Here is a 19,823-nt window from a genome sequence, read left to right on the forward strand (position 1 = left end):
GTGGAAGAACGTGGAGGCCTTTTAGCAGCCGTACCATTTATAAATTCTCTTCTACAACAAATGACAATTGCTTATTGCATTGCAATATCTAAACAACAGTAAGACATTGTCGCACTTTGCTTATCAGTGAACTGTCGCGTATCTCCACCAACACGACAGGCCCTAGTTTGATGTTTATGCTTATGTTACTTTACTTCCTCCAAACACGATTTATACATGTAGAGCCCACCCAAGTGCAGGTTTTCAATCTTCCATAGAAAAATATTCCTGTTTTTTTCTTTTGCTCAATGATTTTTTTTTTTTTTTTTTTTTAGAATTTCCACAACAATATTTGTTCAACGTATCAGTGTGCTATGAAAACGAACCAAAAAAACAACAACATCAAAACAATTAATTGATCATAATAAAAGAACAAAAAGAATATGCATTGCATGGCTTTAGATTCAAGACAGGAAGTTCATACCAAAAAAAGGGGAGATTGCACAGTCGGGTCCTCTGTGACCTCCTCTGCGTCTTTTCTCTGTTTATTTTTCTAGACTCTCATGGGCGTCCGCTGGAGTGGCTGACCGGTTATGTCAGTCCTTGCGGGATGCAGGCTGTCTCGTGAGACTGAACGCGGAAGTCGGACAGAAGGGGGGCTGTATTGCTTGGGGTTGCATAATGTCCACTGAACATACAGAGACAGAATGAACAGAGGAGCCTGTATGTACTGTAAGTCCAAGTGTGTGCTTAGGTTTGTTGCCTTTCTCTGAGAATCAAAGTACCCGTCCATCTTATCTACGTACATATTTCACTTCGGAATATTTCTAAAGTCAACCAGCTTGGATGTTCTGAACTAAACTACGCTACACAATAGAATAAATCTACTGATTTTCTAAGATCTAAGACAGGGGTCTGGGGTTTTTCAGTCAACCGCTCCTAGTGCAAACGGATGCAAAAGCGACACAAAAGAAATCTCGAGTGTCTCTTCTGAATCCCTCTGTTTCCCTAGCGAGATGCGACTGTATGAAGTCGGGCGCCATGATAAGCTTCTCAATTCAAGCCAGAATTGGGAAAGTGTCGGCATCCTTAGACCTTCCCCACAATCCCCTTCTCGGAGTCCTGATGACGTGGGGGAACTGCGATGGAGATTGGGGCGTTTTCCTCTTGCAAAGATGCCAAAGCTAGATGGTACAAGTTGAATACAGTGAATGCTACGAGAAGCGTACTGATGGTTTCTGTAGGTTTCTCAAGGTGCATAGGGTTGAGGGTGCATTTATTCAGAACAACATTTAACTGTAGTCTTTGTGTGTTTTGGGGTGTCTAGAAACTGATTCCAGCATTTCTGGCTACCACGTGACTGCTGCTACCTCACAGTATGAGTATAAATAGAGGGTAGGAACAAGGACGTCAGATGCACTCTGCATACGATATTGCTCTATTCCAACAATCCCTGCATTCGTTCGTTCATCCACCAACGAATAAATCACTTGATTCGAACAAACGGAGATGAAGTAGGCGGTTAAGGGTGATGGAAAGAGGGTTGGAATGCCAGTCGCACCCTCCTTCGTGGCTGCGCCCCCTTCTGCTTGGTTTGATGATTAACGTTGTTGTTGATGGGCCGATTCTTGTCATTGCTGTGGTGTTTCATTATTTTTTCGTCTTCACAGTGTGCTTTTGGAGGTGAGGCTCCGGACTGGCTGTGATTGGCTAAGGGCGGGTGAGGGCGGAGTCAGTACGGCGAGAACAGGATCGGCCCGTGTGAGGTGCGTATGGGCCCCGGAGCTGGTCTCAAGATGGCGTGGCTGAGGGGCGGACCCTGCAGGAGGTGATGATGCGGATGGGGGGCGGAGGCTGCTGCGCGGAGAGCGAGCGGATTGGAGGAGGCCGCCGCTGCCATTGCCGCAGCAACGGCCAGAGGACTCGGCAGGAGGCCGGCGCCTAATGCTTTGGTGAGATCCTATATGAAGAGAAAAATATTATGACCCAACGATATCATATTGTAATCTGACATACAATTAAATGTGCGTGCAAGCACATTTAAATTAGGATTGGTTACCACTTACCGCAAGGTCAGCTCCCCTGTGCTTCTTGTGTCGGCTCAGGAGGGGGTTTGGCTTTCCTGCCACTCCGTCCCGGTGCCTTCGACTTGATATGTGCTGGAAACATATAAACAAATTTAGCTCGATAACAATATATACAGCATGTAAACAGCACGACAAGCATTTAAAAGAAAAAACAATTACGAACACCATGACCCTCGCTCACCTGTTTGAGCTGCAGTTCTGAGTTGACCCGCACGTTGCAGATCTCACAGTGGAAGGTGCGTTCCTGAGTATTGGGGTCCGTGGCCCCGCCTCCCTGCTCCCCGCTGGGCTTCGGACCCAAACGAGGGTATGCCTTAATGGGGCCCAGTCCGCTGCGGGCTTCCAGAATGGTTTTGTGTTTAGTGCCTGAGGAGTGAGGAGAAATACAAGTGGGGTTTTGAAAATTGAGTGTTGTTATAAATAAAATATATTGTATATATGTACATGCATAAAAAATTAGGGAGTTATATATTATTGTTTTTGAAGTCTCTTATGCTCAACAAAGCTGCAATTATTTGATTGAGTAATTTTTCTCAGTAATATTTTTTAAATATTATTACAATTTGAAATAACTTTTTTCCTTTAATATATTTTGAAATGTCATTTATTTCTGTGATGACAAAGCTGTATTTTTAGCAGACATTACTCCAGTCCTCATCATCACATGATCCTTCAGAAATCATTATATTACTGATTTGGTGCTTAAGAAACATTTCTTATTAGCAATGTTGAAAATGGTTGTGCTGCTTTATATATATTTTTCTAAATTGTATTTTTCCCCCAGGTTTCTCTGATATATAGAAAGTTCTAAAGAACAGCATTTGTATGAAACTAAATAAATGTAAAAATTTAAATAAATAATATAATATAATGTAATAAAAAGAATATATGATAAATAATAAAAATAGCAACAAAGATAATAATAATAAAATAAGAATATTATATTTTGATAATAATAAATACATAACATTTAATTTAATATGAACTACAGGCAGTGTTGCAATATCTAGTCATAACCACTAGAGGGCTCTTGAATCTTCCGCTTTGAATTACCCTTAAAATCCTTGTGAACTGGAAGTTGCTGCCGACTTTATTTCAGTGTAGTGACGTATTTCCAGCTGAAACGGAATATTGAATAGAGGGCATGGTTTAATGTTTGCGCTCCTCCTCTCTGTCTCTCACTCATAGCAATCTAACGGTTGGAGGGGTGTGTTTAAGTATATTCTGCCAAGCCGTCATCAGAAAAGGAATGCCATTCTAGAGCGCAAGTAAATGTTCAGATTTTGATTAAAGATTACGAAGACAAACTATTTTTTTCAGCGGATTAACTTGCACGGATTAATTGTTCACATCAAGACTAGCAATGTGCGCTAGTAAAGTAAATAAAGTCCATTTTGATTTCATGCAGACTTTAAATGCAGCTGCTCATGCTAGGGATGATTCTTATTTCTGTCCACATGTCTAATAGGCAGTCACACCATTCTTTTGTTGGAATGCTTTGCAGTTGGAAATCATATCCTTTTTGAATTTCATTCAGGTTACATTATTGTACAGTACTGTTCATAAATCAAGAAGTATACTGCCTGGCTTTTAATTTCAAAACTTTGTTACAAAACTGAATTCCTCAAGTCTTAGTGATTCGTTCAATTTGGCTCTCCTCATTACAAAGAAGCTCATCAATTCTCCACTTCCTGTGTTTGGAGCCGTGCAACACATGGTTCTCCTTAAATGTTTCGCCGTCATGTTCCTGGCCTCACAATGTCAATGATATGGACAAAAAAACACGTGACGTCCACATGCTTGGGTTCCTAAGAACTAATGTCTTTGTTTTGTTCTTAACCAAGAAAACATTGGGAATGTTGAAATGTTCTCTTGCCAAACCAAAAGCAGGCTTCATTTTCCCCCTCTTGACCAAAAGTTTACCTTAAGTTTGGGATTAAAGAGACCAGGCAAAAAAACTCTCTTCAAACTGCTCTTCAAAAATGCACTCTTGCAATATTCAGACTTAAAATTTGTTCCAGGCAATGAGCGTTGCTAGTTTCACTGTGTAACAGTGATTTGTAAATGCCATCTGAGAACTAAACAGATCAAATAGGAATTGACAGCTGTGTCTGAACATACAGCTGCAGAAATATAGTATGCTAAAACTCTCCCTTCCCCTCCTGACTTATTTCTGTGGTTGTCTGCACAACATATGATTTGATTTTTTTGGTTGTGGTTTAGAGAATTAATTTAGGGAATGGACTGTATTGATTCCAGATAGCTTTCTGAAACCCAGACTGATTCAAATTTGCCATTCCATTGGCAACAACGGCCTGATATCACTCATAACTTTTAATGTTTACTTTAAAACATGGTCTTGTTCCAAGAGGAACGACTTCCATGTAGCTTCCATGTATCAAAGTGTGAATATGCGCCGTTTAATTTTCACACCACATAAACAGTTGTCAAATACTTTATGTAAAGGCATTCATTTCTTTTGGCCCGGGGAAAAACAGACCATTTAATCAACAAGCTCAACATGAGAAATTCCTAAACAGACGGTATAAACACTGAAACTATGACTGCAGTTTTCCCTGATAAATAAAAGAGGTGATCAATAATAAATAGAGTTGTGTGTGCTTTTGCAGCAAAGTCTTCTCTACATTCACCTTCATCTCATCAAACAGGGCTGTTTGTGTTGACACGAACTGAATAATAGAGCAGAACGAGATATGCTCAGGCATTCGATATACCACGAGAAATCAAACACTGCCTAAAATACTACAAGCTGCACTGCAGTACAAAAGCTGATCTACTTCATTCGTTTTTTGTGCACACCTTTGGGGCAAACCGAGAGGACAAGCGGTGCTGTAAAGTTGTGTATAAATCATGAGAGAGAAAGCTTCTGAAGACGCCCGTTTTAGAAGTTTCAAGGGGTTTTTCGGTGATGGACGTAATTGCTAGTGTTCCTCTAGTGAGCTGCCTTGAGCTACTCAAAGCATATTTCTGCTGCTCACAGAACAAGATCAATCTTGCAGACTGTTCTTAAAATAATTATGTCTTCTGAAGTCATTTGAGCATGTATTGAGAAAGACAAGGATTATAAGGATTATAAAAATCCTGTTAAGTACATTATTTCCCAGTTTGTCAGCAACTTTATTAGGAAGAGAAATATGGTTTTATTCCAGCGGAATGATAGTCTGACTCTATGCAATCAATCAATAAAAAGAAAGAAAAAAGCTGCCAACAGAAATGTATCTAGTATGCATAATTTATGAAAAAAATGAATGTAATATTCAATATGGAACATTTATTGCATTTAGCAAAACATGGCAAACAATAATATGTCTTCACGTTTTGTGATAGGAAGTTTTATGGAGATATTTTATATATTATGAATATATATTATATTATATAATTATATTATATATTATGAATATTTTTACAGATATTTTAGTAAATAACAGTTAATTAGTAGATAACAGTCAGATAAAAGTGTCATTGCTGATACACACACACACACACACACACATAAATATATATATATATATATTTATGGTTGGTTAATTTCCTTGCCACTGGCAAAAATGTTGTCCCCTAAAAGTAGAATTAACAGAGCAGAGAAACACTATATAACCTCTGCATTAGCTTTTTCTGTTTGCAACAACATTGTGCATTTTAAAACCATAGCAGTACAAAGTCACATGAACAGACTAGTGAGTACCTCAAACAAGAAAATACTCAGGGAGCATTTGTTATTATGTATAATCTATCCACCTCTAAGCGCTCATTGGAGACTCTTTTTTCCAAATGACGGATGTTTTGTGTAATCAGTCAGCACAGTAAGTTATTCAGTTCAGATGAGCTGTCACTAAATGAATGTTCACCTTTATTGTGGGCCTCCAACTGGGAGAGCGAATTGACGGCCACTTTGCACAGTGAGCAGTAAAGCAGCTTCTTGGCTTTGTCCTCTTCGGTCTCAGGGTTGCTTGGGGTGACTGATGGCGCCCCAGGGGCCCCGGTGCCAGCCTGCTCTGGGTTAGAAGAGCCACAGCCGGGAGATGAGGAGGTGGCTGGAGGTGGTTGAGGGGTAGTGGGGGTGGGCAGAAGAGGACAGGTGGAAGGACCGGGGGATTCTGGGGTGGGGGGAGCAGAAATGGCCGCGGACCCTGGGGCCACCGCGGGTCCATTTAACTGTGGCACTGGCCGCGTCTCATCTGCAAAGCAAAGCAAACAACAAAATGACATTTAAATGGAGTATTTATGGAAGTTAATGGCCTCTGCTGTTTCATATTTTAAAATAGCAAAACTGCAGCACAGGAATTCAAGAGCTTTCATGCTTTCCTGTAAACCTCAAACCAGGCATACCTCAAATACCTCTTATTAAAGTGAGCAACCCCAGCTTTTATAGACCACATAAAAACAAGTTTGCAAAAAAACTAACTTCATAAAATAAAATTATATACATGTGTTTGTATTTTTATGAGCCTTCACATATTGTTTAGTTTAATATGTCAAGTAAAATGGGAGATGCTTAGCAATATAAGACCCTGGGGCCACCGCGGGTCCATTTAACTGTGGCACTGGCCGCGTCTCATCTGTAAAGCAAAGCAAACAACAAAATGACATTTAAATGGAGTATTTATGGAAGTTAATGGCCTCTGCTGTTTCATATTTTAAAATAGCAAAACTGCAGCGCAGGAATTCAAGAGCTTTCATGCCACAGAAATGTGTTTTCCTGTAAACCTCAAACCAGGCATACCTCAAATACCTCTTATTAAAGTGAGCAACCCCAGCTTTTATAGACCACATAAAAACAAGTTTGCAAAAAAACTAACTTCATAAAATAAAATTATATACATGTGTTAGTATTTTTATGAGCCTTCACATATTGTTTAGTTTAATATGTCAAGTAAAATGGGAGATGCTTAGCAATATATTAACATACATTTCAGAGCATCCAGGACTCAAAATAGCAGTCTTTGCTTCTAACTTCTGTTGACATAGAAACTAAAAAAAACCTGTGATAACTGCCTCAGAAAAGGCAAAGGAAAACAAAGGAAAGATTTTGAATGAATTCTAACCAAGGCTGCATTTATTTGATCAAAATACAGTAAAAACAGTAATACAACTTGAAACATTTTCAGCAGCCATTAATCCAGTCTTCAGTGTCACATGATCCTTCAGAAATCATTCGAATATGCTGATTTGCTGCTCAAGAAACATTTCTTAATATTATCACTGTTGAAAACAGTCAGGCTGCTTAACTGTTTTTTAGGATTCTTTGATGAATAGTAAGTTCAACAGCATTTATTTGAAATCGAAATCTTTTGTAACATTATAAAATATCTTAACTGTCTCTTTCGACCAATTTAATGCAGCCTTGCTGAATAAAAGTATTAAATAAAAACTCAAATCAAACTCATGACCCGGGCATTGCTAGAACCAATTACTTTACAGAGAAAAACATGTTTTGTCATTCACCCTACTTTGGGTTCATACTAAAAAACCCTCAAAACAAACATCCAACCTACAGATTATGGCTTTAGAAAGACTAGGAAAAAGTATCTCTTGGGGGGAAAAGTTTAATATTATCATTGTTGAAAACAGTCAGGCTGCTTAACTGTTTTTTAGGATTCTTTGATGAATAGAAAGTTCAACAGCATTTATTTGAAATAGAAATCTTTTGTAACATTATAAAATATCTTAACTGTCTCTTTCGACCAATTTAATGCAGCCTTGCTGAATAAAAGTATTAAATAAAAACTCAAATCAAACTCATGACCCGGGCATTGCTAGAACCAATTACTTTACAGAGAAAAACATGTTTTGTCATTCACCCTACTTTGGGTTCATACTAAAAAACCCTCAAAACAAACATCCAACCTACAGATTATGGCTTTAGAAAGACTAGGAAAAAGTATCTCTTGGGGGGAAAAGTAAGCAGTGACTTCAACATTCAATTTCCTTACAAAGATGATGTGTGTTTTTGTCATTTTACAAACATTTAACCACAACGTCTTACATAAACTCTTAGTCATTCCCTCCCCTCCCCTGAAGAAACAGAGTGTTCAGATTTTATTCACCATGGCATTTGAAGTTCAACAGCCTCTGCTGTGGTGGCAAATCCTGAACGGCAGGTGGATAAGAGCTGGTTAGAAGCAACCAAATCCCTCGTTTTAGAGGAAACAGTCCCCTCTCTCTGTTCATTGGAAGTTTCCAGGCAGATTTCTCAGTGTCTCTCTGTTTGTGGAGCAGATGAGAGTGTGCTCTATATTTCTTTTGGGCTCGAGCTCCTATCAGAGCCTCATAAAGATCATCTGGATCAAAGCACGGGGCAATGACATACTGCTCTTTTGGAAGATACAGGATGTTACAGAAAACCCCGTGACCCTTAAAAAAACCCACCAAATATAGACCAACACTTCGTCCAATAGCTATTATAGCATCAGAATGGGCGGACCAAACTATGTGGCTTGTACTTGGTGCAGGTTTGGTTTTGAATAGCTTGAACTTTTAACTCTGAGCTAATATTCCCAGGGCTCTTTTCCACAACACACCCCATTCCCTTTCAGGCCCCCACCCTTCAACAAACACACACACTCACACACTATGCGTGTGTAGTGAAAAAATGTGGGTTTGGCCATGTGCATGTGGTTTGTGTTAGCAGATCGTCGTTTGGGGGTGGAGGAGAGTGTGTAATGGGGGATTTCAGAATCCTCCATCCTCTGGATGGTTGCCATCCACCACCATCATTGACATGCCCTCCATGTTCGCTGCAAAGTGTGCCCGTCTGCCCTCCATTTATTCTTGCTCTGCATATTTGAAAGTGCGGTTACACAACATGCAATCTCAGAAGACTCATATTTAATTCTTAAATTAACACACGCCTTCCTTCAACTGCTGAAGGAGTCAGCCGCTGTAAACACTAGCTAGTAATGATGTAAATATTTTTAAGAAGGTTCAGAGGTCCAAAAGAACCCCCAAATATTATGACTCTAATATTACTTTAAAAGTGCAACTGTTGCAAACCAACAGTGGGCAGGGAATTATGGACATCACTTGGTATCTTTCTAATATGCTGATTTGCTACTCAAGAAACATTTCTTATTATTATCAATGTTGAAGACTTTGTGGAGAGTTTGTGCTGCTTAATATTTCTGTGGAACTTTTTTCTTTGATGATTACAACAGAATTTACTTGAAATAGAAATCTTTTGTAACATTATAAATATTTGTATAAATTGAATGCATCCATGCTAAATAACTTCAGAACTCATACATGGTTTGTGTGTGTGTGTGTGTGTGTGTGTTCGTCGTCTTTTATAGAGTCTGCATGTTAGAGTGGTGATTCTGCCACTGTAGCTCAATAGAACAGACCTGTCGGAGATGGAGAAAGATCTAGCTGGAAATTTAATGGCACTTCAAGCTTATGCTGTGAAATATGGAGGCCCAGACGAGTGTCATGCAGCCTTCTGTCTCTATACAATCTCCAGATGTGTAGAAGACTGCTGGAGATGTATAGCTTCATTAAACAGAGGGACTGTGCAGAAGTGGATCTTGGGGACAAACAGAGTGCTAAAATGGTTCAAAGCCAAACCTCCTGCGCATCCTGCCAAGTCTCCATGTTATTATGGGCCCTGTTAGCCGCATTCAAACCTTACAACAAATACTCACTGGGATATAAGTGTTCCTACAACAGGAAACATAAAAAAAGAAAGAAAAAAGTTCAATTTAAAGAATAAGTAAAAATCATAATTAGATGAACCACGAATTAAATTCTTTGTAAAAGAGCTAAGATTACATCTGAGCATAAACTATGTACGTTTGTTGGGAATTGATTTTTTTGTATCTTTTTGGTATCTAAGCTAAATTTCAGCTTAAAGGGAAGTTTACCTAAACAATTCTGTCATAAAATACACCGCGTCTGTATTTATTTGATCAGAAATACAGAAATATTATTGCAATTTAGTTATAAAGTTTTTCTATTTTAATATGTTAAAATTTAATTTATTCCTGTGATGGCAATGCTGAATTTTCAGCAGCCATTACTGCAATCCGTGTCAGTTTTTTTTTCAGGAATCTTTAATGTACAGTATAGAAAGTTCAAAAGAACATTTCAAATAGAATATTTTGTAACATTATAAAGGCTTTACTGTAACTGTAACAAATGCATTCTGGATGAATAAAAGTTTCAATTTCTTTAAAAATCTGCCCCCAAACTTGAACAGCAGTGTATACAGTATATATTTTTGGGGGTGAACTATCACTGGTTCAGAAGTAGAGGTCGACCGATATGGGTTTTTCATTGGCTGATGCCGATATTTAGAAATCAGGGCAGCCGATGGCCGATATATGATGCCGATTTTTTTGGCCGATATGTTTGGCCGATTTTCTTCTTCTTTTTTTTTCCTTCATCTCATAAAAGGGAGTTTGAGTAAATGATTATTGCAGGGTACAAGATAGTAATAGTAGTAGTAGCCTAATTCAGAGTAATAATACATGGCTCAGAACTTAAGCACCTTGTCAAAACTTCTGAAGCATGCTTTTTGTTTATGTTTGCTGACAGACACCAGTGTTTCCTACAGACTTGCAAATGCAAATTCATTCTCCGCTAACAGGAGGCTCTGTTGGAGCGGAGATATAGCGGTTTCCCCGGTAACGGCTGTAATCTAATAAGCACTGTGACTGCGCTCACAAACGCTAACGTTACTTTATCAGGCATTACAGGAAAGACGAAATGAAAATGACACCGAAGCTTTTCTGAAGACGGTCGGTTCTTTTCAAAGATACATTCATATAAAAACACCCGCGCTGCATTTTAATTTTGAAACGTGCAGTGATCAGTTTATTCAACAAGGTAATAACTCAATGTATGGGAAACACTGGACACTGATATAAGTCAAATGGCCAAGTGATAACATAAATAAAACAGTTCACACATATTACACAGCCTGTTGGTCATAACTGCTTAAGAGTGCACTGGCCACGAGCGATGACATCGTGGATGCTATTGTCGGACCTACACACACATTATCATCTGGAAAGTTAACGTGCACGTTATATCAGCCCAGAAGTTTCGTCTGAACTGCATGTGTTTCTACTTTCACATGCAAATGACTTGTTGCACTTATGAATATGATAACTTTCCGGCATCAATTCTAGTAGGATAAAACGTAATTACGCTTTCTAAACGGTCTGTTTTGCCTTGCCATCATTAGCTGAAACTGTGTGTGAACAAAAAGCGGCTGCAGAGTGTGAGTTGCTCCATCTCTTACGCAGCCAGAAAGAGATTCTCCGGTGTTCCGCAACAACGCTTAGCTGCCTGCCTATAAATCGGCCTAATTTGCAGCACAATCGGTCGATGCCGATTTATTAAAAAATGGCAAAAATCGGCCGATTCATCAGTCGACCTCTATTCAGAAGATAGTTAAGGAAACATGCAGAAAGCAACTGAAACTCTACAGCCACTGTAAAGGTGACTCCACAGGACCGAGTATTGTCTTTCTACCTCTGAGAAAATGCTGGCTCTAGTGATGCGTGAAACAAAATCATCAATAAATTACATCTCCGGCAGTTGAGGTCCAACACAGCCTAGTGTTTCTCATGAAGCGTGGGAATTCTCCTCTTGAGCTTTCACATAAAAATACACACACACAGAGCAGCCAGCAAGATGCGTAGACAAGTGAGATAAAGTGATTAGGCCCAAGCACTGAGCCCTGATGCATCCCCAATATCTAGTCACGTGCTTTAAAGTTAATCTCTAACTGCAGTGGAAGTAGAAAAAAAAAAGATGAAGAGAAACACACCCAGTGAGCTCTAAACTTTTACAAAATGACTTTACACTGTACAATCTCACCCAGACACACACACACACACTTCTACACACGCTGGGATTGCAATGTCCAGATGGAACTGCAGCTGTCAGGACTCTAGGGGTTGGCAGCTCAATGAAGGCTCTGTTGTGAAACTAGTATTATGGGAAGGCATCAAAACAAAGCAATTGTCGGGATATACAAACAAGCGAGCCACCGGCCCGCTAGGGGTCGGGGTCACGGGAGTAAGCTTTGGATGGAAAACGGCATTCTTTCATATGTATCTGGTTTCACATTTAGATCATGGCCAGTTTGTTTTGGCTCCCTCCCGCTGGAATTCTTTCTAGGCCTAAGGACTATAGACAGTTTTCTCTGGACAGGCAAATCCCTCAGTGAGAGACATGGCTATACTGTCCTCCTCCATCCTCAGTGAAAGAGATGATAAGCAGGACAAGGGGATGTGGAAAATAAGGCAATCATTCTGTATATAATACTGTATGTTATTTTTGTGAAACTTAAAAAATGACGTTTGGAAGGCTTTTTTGGAATTGAAATTATTTAAATGTCTTAAAATGTCAAGTTACCATGACTAAATATCTGCCATTATTTTTACAATTCTATTTTTAAAAACTGCTCTTTTAAACTTTCAAATTATCAGAATCCTGAAAAAATTGTATCATGGTTTCCACAAAAATATTAAGCAGCACAGTTTTCAACATGAATAATAATAATAAGAAATGTTTCAGCATATTAGAATGATTTCTGAAGGATCATGTGACACTGAAGACTGGAGTAATAGCTGCTGAAAATACAGCTTTGCCATCACAGGAAAAAAATTACAATTGAAAATAGTAATTTTACATTTTAATAATATTTCTGTTTTTACTGTATTTTTTTATTATGAAATACATGGAGTCTTGATGAGCATAAGAGACTTTCAAACATCTTACTGACCCCAAACTTTTGAATGGTAGTGTATTTGGATTAAAAAAACTATTAATGGTTTCAATATTATGTACTTCATCTTGTATTTTCAGATTGAGAATTGTACAATGAGTTACAAAGTGTTTTGTACAAAGAGTGTAAAGTGTAAAAAGAGTATTGTACAAAATATTAGTTGTCTTAAATTACCAGAGACTCACATGAATATTCATCACATGCTATGAGACAAACAAGGCTCATAAAATATCTTAAAATGCCACTCACAGACCATAAAACTGTGACTAGGGTAACAATCAACTGACAGATCATTTTAAATAGAGAAACAAACACATCCTGATGTCATAAGACAATAAGTTAGTAAACATTACAACAAAATCAACAACAGTGTAAATTATACTGGTATGCATCTAGATATCCAGATGTGTGTGTGTGTGTGTGTGTAAGTCACACACAGACTTACAGGGAACGTTAAATAAGAGCTTGCAATAGGCATCGAATCCATGGTCCTTCTGAGGCCTTTGATATGGATTTCTTTTGGCGTTCATGAGTGTAGTTTAAAAACTGAAATTCAAACACTTGTTTTAAAGCTTTTCATTAAACATCTACCAGTTGTGTATTTTTTTTTTACCTAATTTCTGACAGTTTGATCCAGATTGAGGCTAGCAATAACTGGCGCATGAAAAGAGCAGGGAGCACGGACGTGAAGAGAACGGGAAAAGAAGAGCGGCAAATAACAGGCACAAGAGGGAGTCACCCACCCTCTGGCAGTTTATAAACTCTGTGCCCCCATTTCATCTCACCATCATTATGATCTGCCAATGTTTAATCACTTCTCATTAAAGCAAGATCAACTGTGATGTTTCCCTTCTGCCCTCTTAGCTAATCCTCAAGACCTCTGAACTTTTTTATATCCACGTTCTTTGTTTCACCAACTCTCACTCACTGCTCATCCTCTGCTCCAGCTCTAATCCCAAAGTTTATTCTGATACAGAGACAAATGGGCTTCTAATACCTAATAGTCCTGCACACAGCTCCATAAACACATCAGCTAGGTCTTCCTAATAAAGCGGTGACGGTCAAAGTCACGCCACTAGTAAAATTAGACTCTAAATGAGGTGGTCCATGTTTGAGACCTTCATCCAGAATTCCTCAAGATGTTTCAACAAGACAAACAAGGAATGCACCATAGATTGACTATTTTAAATCTTGGCCTGGGACTGAGGAATCTTGTTTTTGTCTCTTTCTGTTATTGTACACACAGTGCTGTAATTGCCCTGTGACAGACCCCAGACCTTCAGTGTTGGGAATGTTCAATTGGCTGCTTCTTAAAGAGTGAGGTCGGACCACACACTTGAAGAAGATTGAATATTTGTGGTGTCTTTTTGTCTCATAGGGTGAGTTAAGTGTCCTGAGTTTCCAGTCATATCTTTTGAGAGTTTTGAAGCAGAATAGACCCCCTTGTATTATGATTGAAAGCTTCATATTCTTCAGTTTAATGTCTTTTCTGGGGAAACACATTTTCTTCCCAAGTGTTCTGTGTGAGTGAGCAGAGACAACCAGATATGCATGTTTTACAATCACATTACTCAAGCTCTTACCTGTTTTGCTGGGGTCCGTATCTGAGATGGCCGGTAAGGGTCCCGTTGGTGAGGGGGATGAGACGGGCCCGGGAGGAGGTTTGTCACTCTCTTGTGGGCGGCTCTTGGAGGTCTCAATGCCTTTGACTCTCCTAGCATGACGGTTCCCCTTGTAGTGGGCTTCTGCCTGACTCTGAAACAAACACAGACAGTGCTGCTTAAACATTCTATAAATGCAACTTTCAAAGAGGCTGCACACAAACAAAACAGGTAGAGTTACAAAGTTTTTAAAGCTCAGGACATATTTGACATCTGGTATTGGATGGAGGCATAAAAGGGGCTTATTCCTACATGCTTGTCCCTGGACACTGATGCCACATGGAATCCATTTCCTGTGACTGTGACACTGTTTATGTGTCTGCTTTTAGATGTGTCTAATAAAGTAAAGCCCCCAAAACAACAGACGAACAAACTTCAAATAAAATAAAATGTTATTTATTTTGTATATAAAACAGTTTAGATAATATAGATGAGGTCATTTCAGCACTGTAGTTAAAAATGGATCATAAAACCATTCTATATAAAATATAATAATTAAATAATAAAATTAGCAATAATTATTATTATTTACAATATTTTTATATTTTAATACAAGTTTATTGTCACTATACATAATAATAATAAATGCATAATTTTATGTTGTTATTATTATTTAAAAAAATTACATATACCATATAACCATTATTCATGACAAACAATGTGTATTCTGGCTATATATCATTTAAAAAAGATAATAATAAAGAAAATAATAATAATATAAAATAATAAGTATTATTTAACACTTTTATTTATAATTTTGTTATTTTAATGTTACTTTTTAAAAACTTTTTTTTAATTAATTAATTTTTAAATAAATGTTTGATTTATTTAAATAAAAAAAGTTATTTACATTTTAAAACATTAAAATTTCTTGTAATTTTTAAAAATGTCTTAAAAAGACCTTGTACACAGATGTTATAAATGAAATAAAATAGTATTTATATAAGTATTTATACCATTACGCATGACAAATAATATATATTCTGATTTAATAATGATAATAGTAAGGAGAAGAAATAGTAATAATCATTTATGTTGACTTGCATCAATTATATCTTCAGTTTAATTGGTTATCATTTCAAGCTACTATGTTATTTCAATATTATTTTAATACACATTATTATTATTATTATACTTTAATTATATAACTATAATGCTAATAATAATAATGTATAATTAAAATGACATAAAATTTGTTATATCATTAGATATGACAATGAATATGAAGTCTGTTTCTATGATTTTACTATTAGCATTGTGTTTAAATAAGTCAAGATGAAGAGATGCAACTGAAAATGTGACCATTGTTAAGCGAAATGATATATTTAGCAGTCTCAGCGGTCAGTGCATATACAGTACAAAACCAAAGGAAACACGAAACACTTGACTATTGTGAAAGCTCTAATCTGCATAAACAATTCCACATCTCTGATGTGGCACAATCTGTCCACTCATCGATCACGCTGACTTGACCTCTAGCAGGAACACATTAAGAGATATTTCCAGAGACGTTGACACAGGAGCTGTCGCCTGTAGTCTGCATCCTCGTTACAGGGGAGCGGAGCTGCCACGCGGCACAACACATATCTGACGTGCCTCCCAGCAGCACGCTTCAAACAGATCACCTAGCAGCGGCCTCTCAAAACAGTGATGACTTCAGAATGCATCCCATCAAGACAAGCATGATAATTATTAAGTGGCAGGATTATGTGTTGTGTGAAACCGAGAATGAGTTGACAACAGTTGCTGCAGACACTGGGAGCAGGACCAAGAGACTCATACCAGAGTGTCATCCAGGGCTCAGATGCTCACAACATTGGAAGAGGCGTGGAACCCCCGCAGAGACTCATGGGAACAGAAGAGATTAAGACAGCTAGGATAGGCCCTTAGAGACAGTTAGGGTACACTTGCAGTGAGGGAATGGCTGGCATTAGGTTGGCCCTTCCTGTCTGTTGTGGCAGGTTGTGGGCTGTAATTGGTGATGACAGAACCTTATATAGCTGGTGGTCTGTAATCGAAGCCTTCAGGGGTTTGAAGGAGCTGCCTGTCTAAAGCACATAGGAAACTGAGGAGGATGTGGGAAAGAGGCACTAAAAGAGCACAGATCTCTGGGATTAAGGAGGAAAGAGGAGAAGATAGCCATGTGGCTCTGGCAGGAACCAGCAGAAAGCTCAGTGGATATGGGGCTAAAGCACAGGTGCAGACAGAGATCACACAGACAAAAAATGAATGTAAAACAACTTATATGAGTTAAGGAATGTAAAAATGATCAGACTTGCAATAGAGTGAAGAAAAAAAATGCAGAAAAAAATCCAATTCTGCATCCAAGAACAAATGAGAAACACAGTTCATGCCATTGCTGTGTGCAAGGAACAGACTCAGTCTAGGGCGGTAATCACAACCATGAGTTATACAGAGATGTCAATACTGGAGATTCCAAATATAGAATGTAAAACAACTTATATGAGTTAAGGAATGTAAAAATGATCAGACTTGCAATAGAGTGAAGAAAAAAAATGCAGAAAAAATCCAATTCTGCATCCAAGAACAAATGAGAAACACAGTTCATGCCATTGCCGTGTGCAAGGAACAGACTCAGTCTAGGGCGGTAATCACAACCATGAGTTATACAGAGATGTCAATACTGGAGATTCCAAATATTTTTTTAACAGTCTGTGACTAAGAATCATAAAGAATTTAACTCTTTCGGTTCTGGTTCTAATTCCTCTTAAAGATTCCAGTTCCACTAATGATTCTTAAGGTCAGTGAGCCGGGACTCGAACTCGGGACAGCCGAAGCGCAACAGCGCTATATGTCGGTGCGCTGCCCACAAGGCTATTGGTGCCGACAGAACTAAATATATGTTTTAAAAAATCATTAATTTTTTTTAATTTGTGAAAAAGACATTTACACAGGTGTTATAAATGCAATCAAATATTAGCTTTACCTGTACCGTATGTTACACAAAAATACTAAACAAACAATACATGTGGTAGCATAAAAAAATGACTAACAAATAAAAAAAATACTACTAACAAAACTCATCTTGTGCATCTTTATAAATGATTTCTCACAGTTAGTTGCAAGCTGTATTTGTTTGATTGACTAAAAAGAAACTTCTCATTAAAATCATTTGTCCGGGAATCTATACGCACATATTTTTTTTCAATTCATAAAAAACAAAACAAAACAAAAAAAAACCTTCATAGGAATCATTTTAGGAATCGGACACTAGGCTGACTGTGCTGGATGTTCTTGTTTCACTAAAAAGAACAGATTCATTAGAGCCATTTGTTCATGAGTCAGATACAGTGGTTGCGCTGCAAGTTTTTGATTTACTTTGAAGAACCGGCTCATACTAGTGTTTTGTTTGGGAATCAGAATATATTGGTTGCACTGACTGTTTTTGATTCCCTAAAAAGAACGGGCTCATAATAATCATTATTTAAGGAGTACTGGTTTCACAGCATATTTTTGATTCAATACTAAGAAAAGCAATCAAACTACACTGTTCAAGCTGTCTACTTCATGTAATAAATTCACTAATGCTGTTGTGTCACCGCTGAATAGCAGTACAGTTCTCTGTCAGAGTATTTTAGTTCAGTGGTGCTTCAACACTGGTGGAAGAATTCATGTTTGAGAACCCTTCATGGAATTGAGTGTTGTTTGTTTCCAGTAAAAAAAAAGTTTGTGATAGCCTGTCTCATAAAATGACACTATCTTGTAGCCGAGCTCTTTTGGCCAGTTCTTAACTCTAATTCAATAAGATACGCAGACCAGTTTTAGCAATACAAACCCAATTTTCACGTTTGAACTCTTTGAACCCACATACAGAATCCATTCATTGAAATTCTCAGTGAATGCTTTCTTAATGAATCGACTTACAAGAGAGGGCATACATTATGTGTGAAGAATACCTCAGCCATTAGATATGAATACAAATCAAGTACCAAGCCAAATCCATGATGTGCCAATGAGAATGATGTGCTCGTTTGAATGGAGCGCTATCTATAGAATAAGGAAATGAGGAAAGTTCTCGTCCAGATGGCATGGGGTTGACAGATGAGTTGGTTTTGAGAGCACGAAAAAAACTTTAGGCACAACGATGGAAAAACAGGGAGCACAAAGAACTTTTCAGAGGACAAATTAGGACACAGATTGTCTCTGTCTCATTGAACCACATGTGAACAGTATGTAATGCAACATAAGCCAACAAAAATACAATTACAACAACAAAATGGGAAAGGGCTGCAAAATGAGAATTGACAGCTGTGGCTATTCCCGAAGCTCAACACGCACATGGAAGGTTAATTTGCCCTAGTGATGGAAAATCAGTCAGCGAATGACGGAAATTGTGTGACAGCGGCGGGCCACTGCAGCTCTGGCAGAGGAGGGACGCGCAGTCAACCCTGTCCTGCAGCAACAGTGACACAATATGGTGACATCACTTCTGCAGCGCGGCAAGGTTATACCTCCATCTTGCGCTAGAGTGAAAGGGACAGAGGGACACTGGCAGCACAGCATAACACAACTCTGAGCCCCTAGTTTGATGAATGCATCAGATAACACACGCTGGCAGCCAATAGTCTGCTTTTTCCACTACAAATGTCCTCCGTTATCGGCACTGGGGGTTAGGAATCTATGAATCCATAATGGAGCGTGAAATGATGATGGGAAGGAGGCAAGGGAATAGATATTTTCAAGGAACAAAAGCATTGCTTTATTCAGCATATAGTAGAGGAACAAAATGTAGACTCATTGCTCTGTGTAACCATTTAATGAAAGATGGCATTGTATAATTTAATCTCTTAACGTAGCTGAATCGTTTCCAGTGCAACAATGCATGAAAGACGCAGCACAATATCTAATACAACATCAGAACTCGTAATTCTTTGATGTCTTTTCTTTTGATCTCTCTGTCTTTCGCTCACTGCTGATTGGACGACGTGAACATTTGATGCCTGACAACTTTAAAAATAAACAATAAAGTTAAAATTGTTAGGACATTGATAAAAGAATGTGTGAGTTTGTATTTGGGATGATGAGTGTGTGTATGTGGCACTTTCCACAGATACAGTACATTAAAAAAAACAATCAAACAACTACATTGTTTCAATGTTGTGAGAACTATGTATATATATATATATAGTTGATAAAAGAATGTGTGAGTTTGTATTTGGGATGATGAGTGTGTGTATGTGGCACTTTCCACAGATACAGTACATTAAAAAAAACAATCAAACAACTACATTGTTTCAATGTTGTGAGAACTATGTATATATATATATATATAGAGAGAGAGAGAGAGAGAGAGAGAGAGAGAGAGAGAGAGAAACAGAGGGC

At 38.1% G+C, this 19,823-nt stretch overlaps 1 protein-coding gene across 1 annotated transcript in view; it reads right to left on the bottom strand.

Moving 5' to 3' along the window:
* Nucleotides 1-270: 270 nt before the first annotated feature.
* LOC107570601 (zinc finger protein 385A-like) overlaps nt 271-19,823 on the bottom strand; it is an 82,890-nt gene continuing 63,337 nt past the window's right edge. The window contains exons 5-9 of the mRNA XM_016256844.1: nt 14,403-14,574; nt 5,936-6,265; nt 2,248-2,432; nt 2,046-2,138; nt 271-1,939 (exon numbers count right to left, since the gene is read on the bottom strand). Coding sequence (XP_016112330.1) covers nt 1,712-1,939; nt 2,046-2,138; nt 2,248-2,432; nt 5,936-6,265; nt 14,403-14,574 — 1,008 coding nt within the window. The 3' untranslated portion in view covers nt 271-1,711. The remainder of the gene's footprint in view (nt 1,940-2,045; nt 2,139-2,247; nt 2,433-5,935; nt 6,266-14,402; nt 14,575-19,823) is intronic.

The sequence above is a fragment of the Sinocyclocheilus grahami genome, unplaced genomic scaffold (assembly GCF_001515645.1).
Source record: "Sinocyclocheilus grahami isolate Dianchi unplaced genomic scaffold, SAMN03320097.WGS_v1.1 scaffold29.1, whole genome shotgun sequence".
NCBI classification, from domain to species: Eukaryota; Metazoa; Chordata; class Actinopteri; order Cypriniformes; family Cyprinidae; genus Sinocyclocheilus; species Sinocyclocheilus grahami.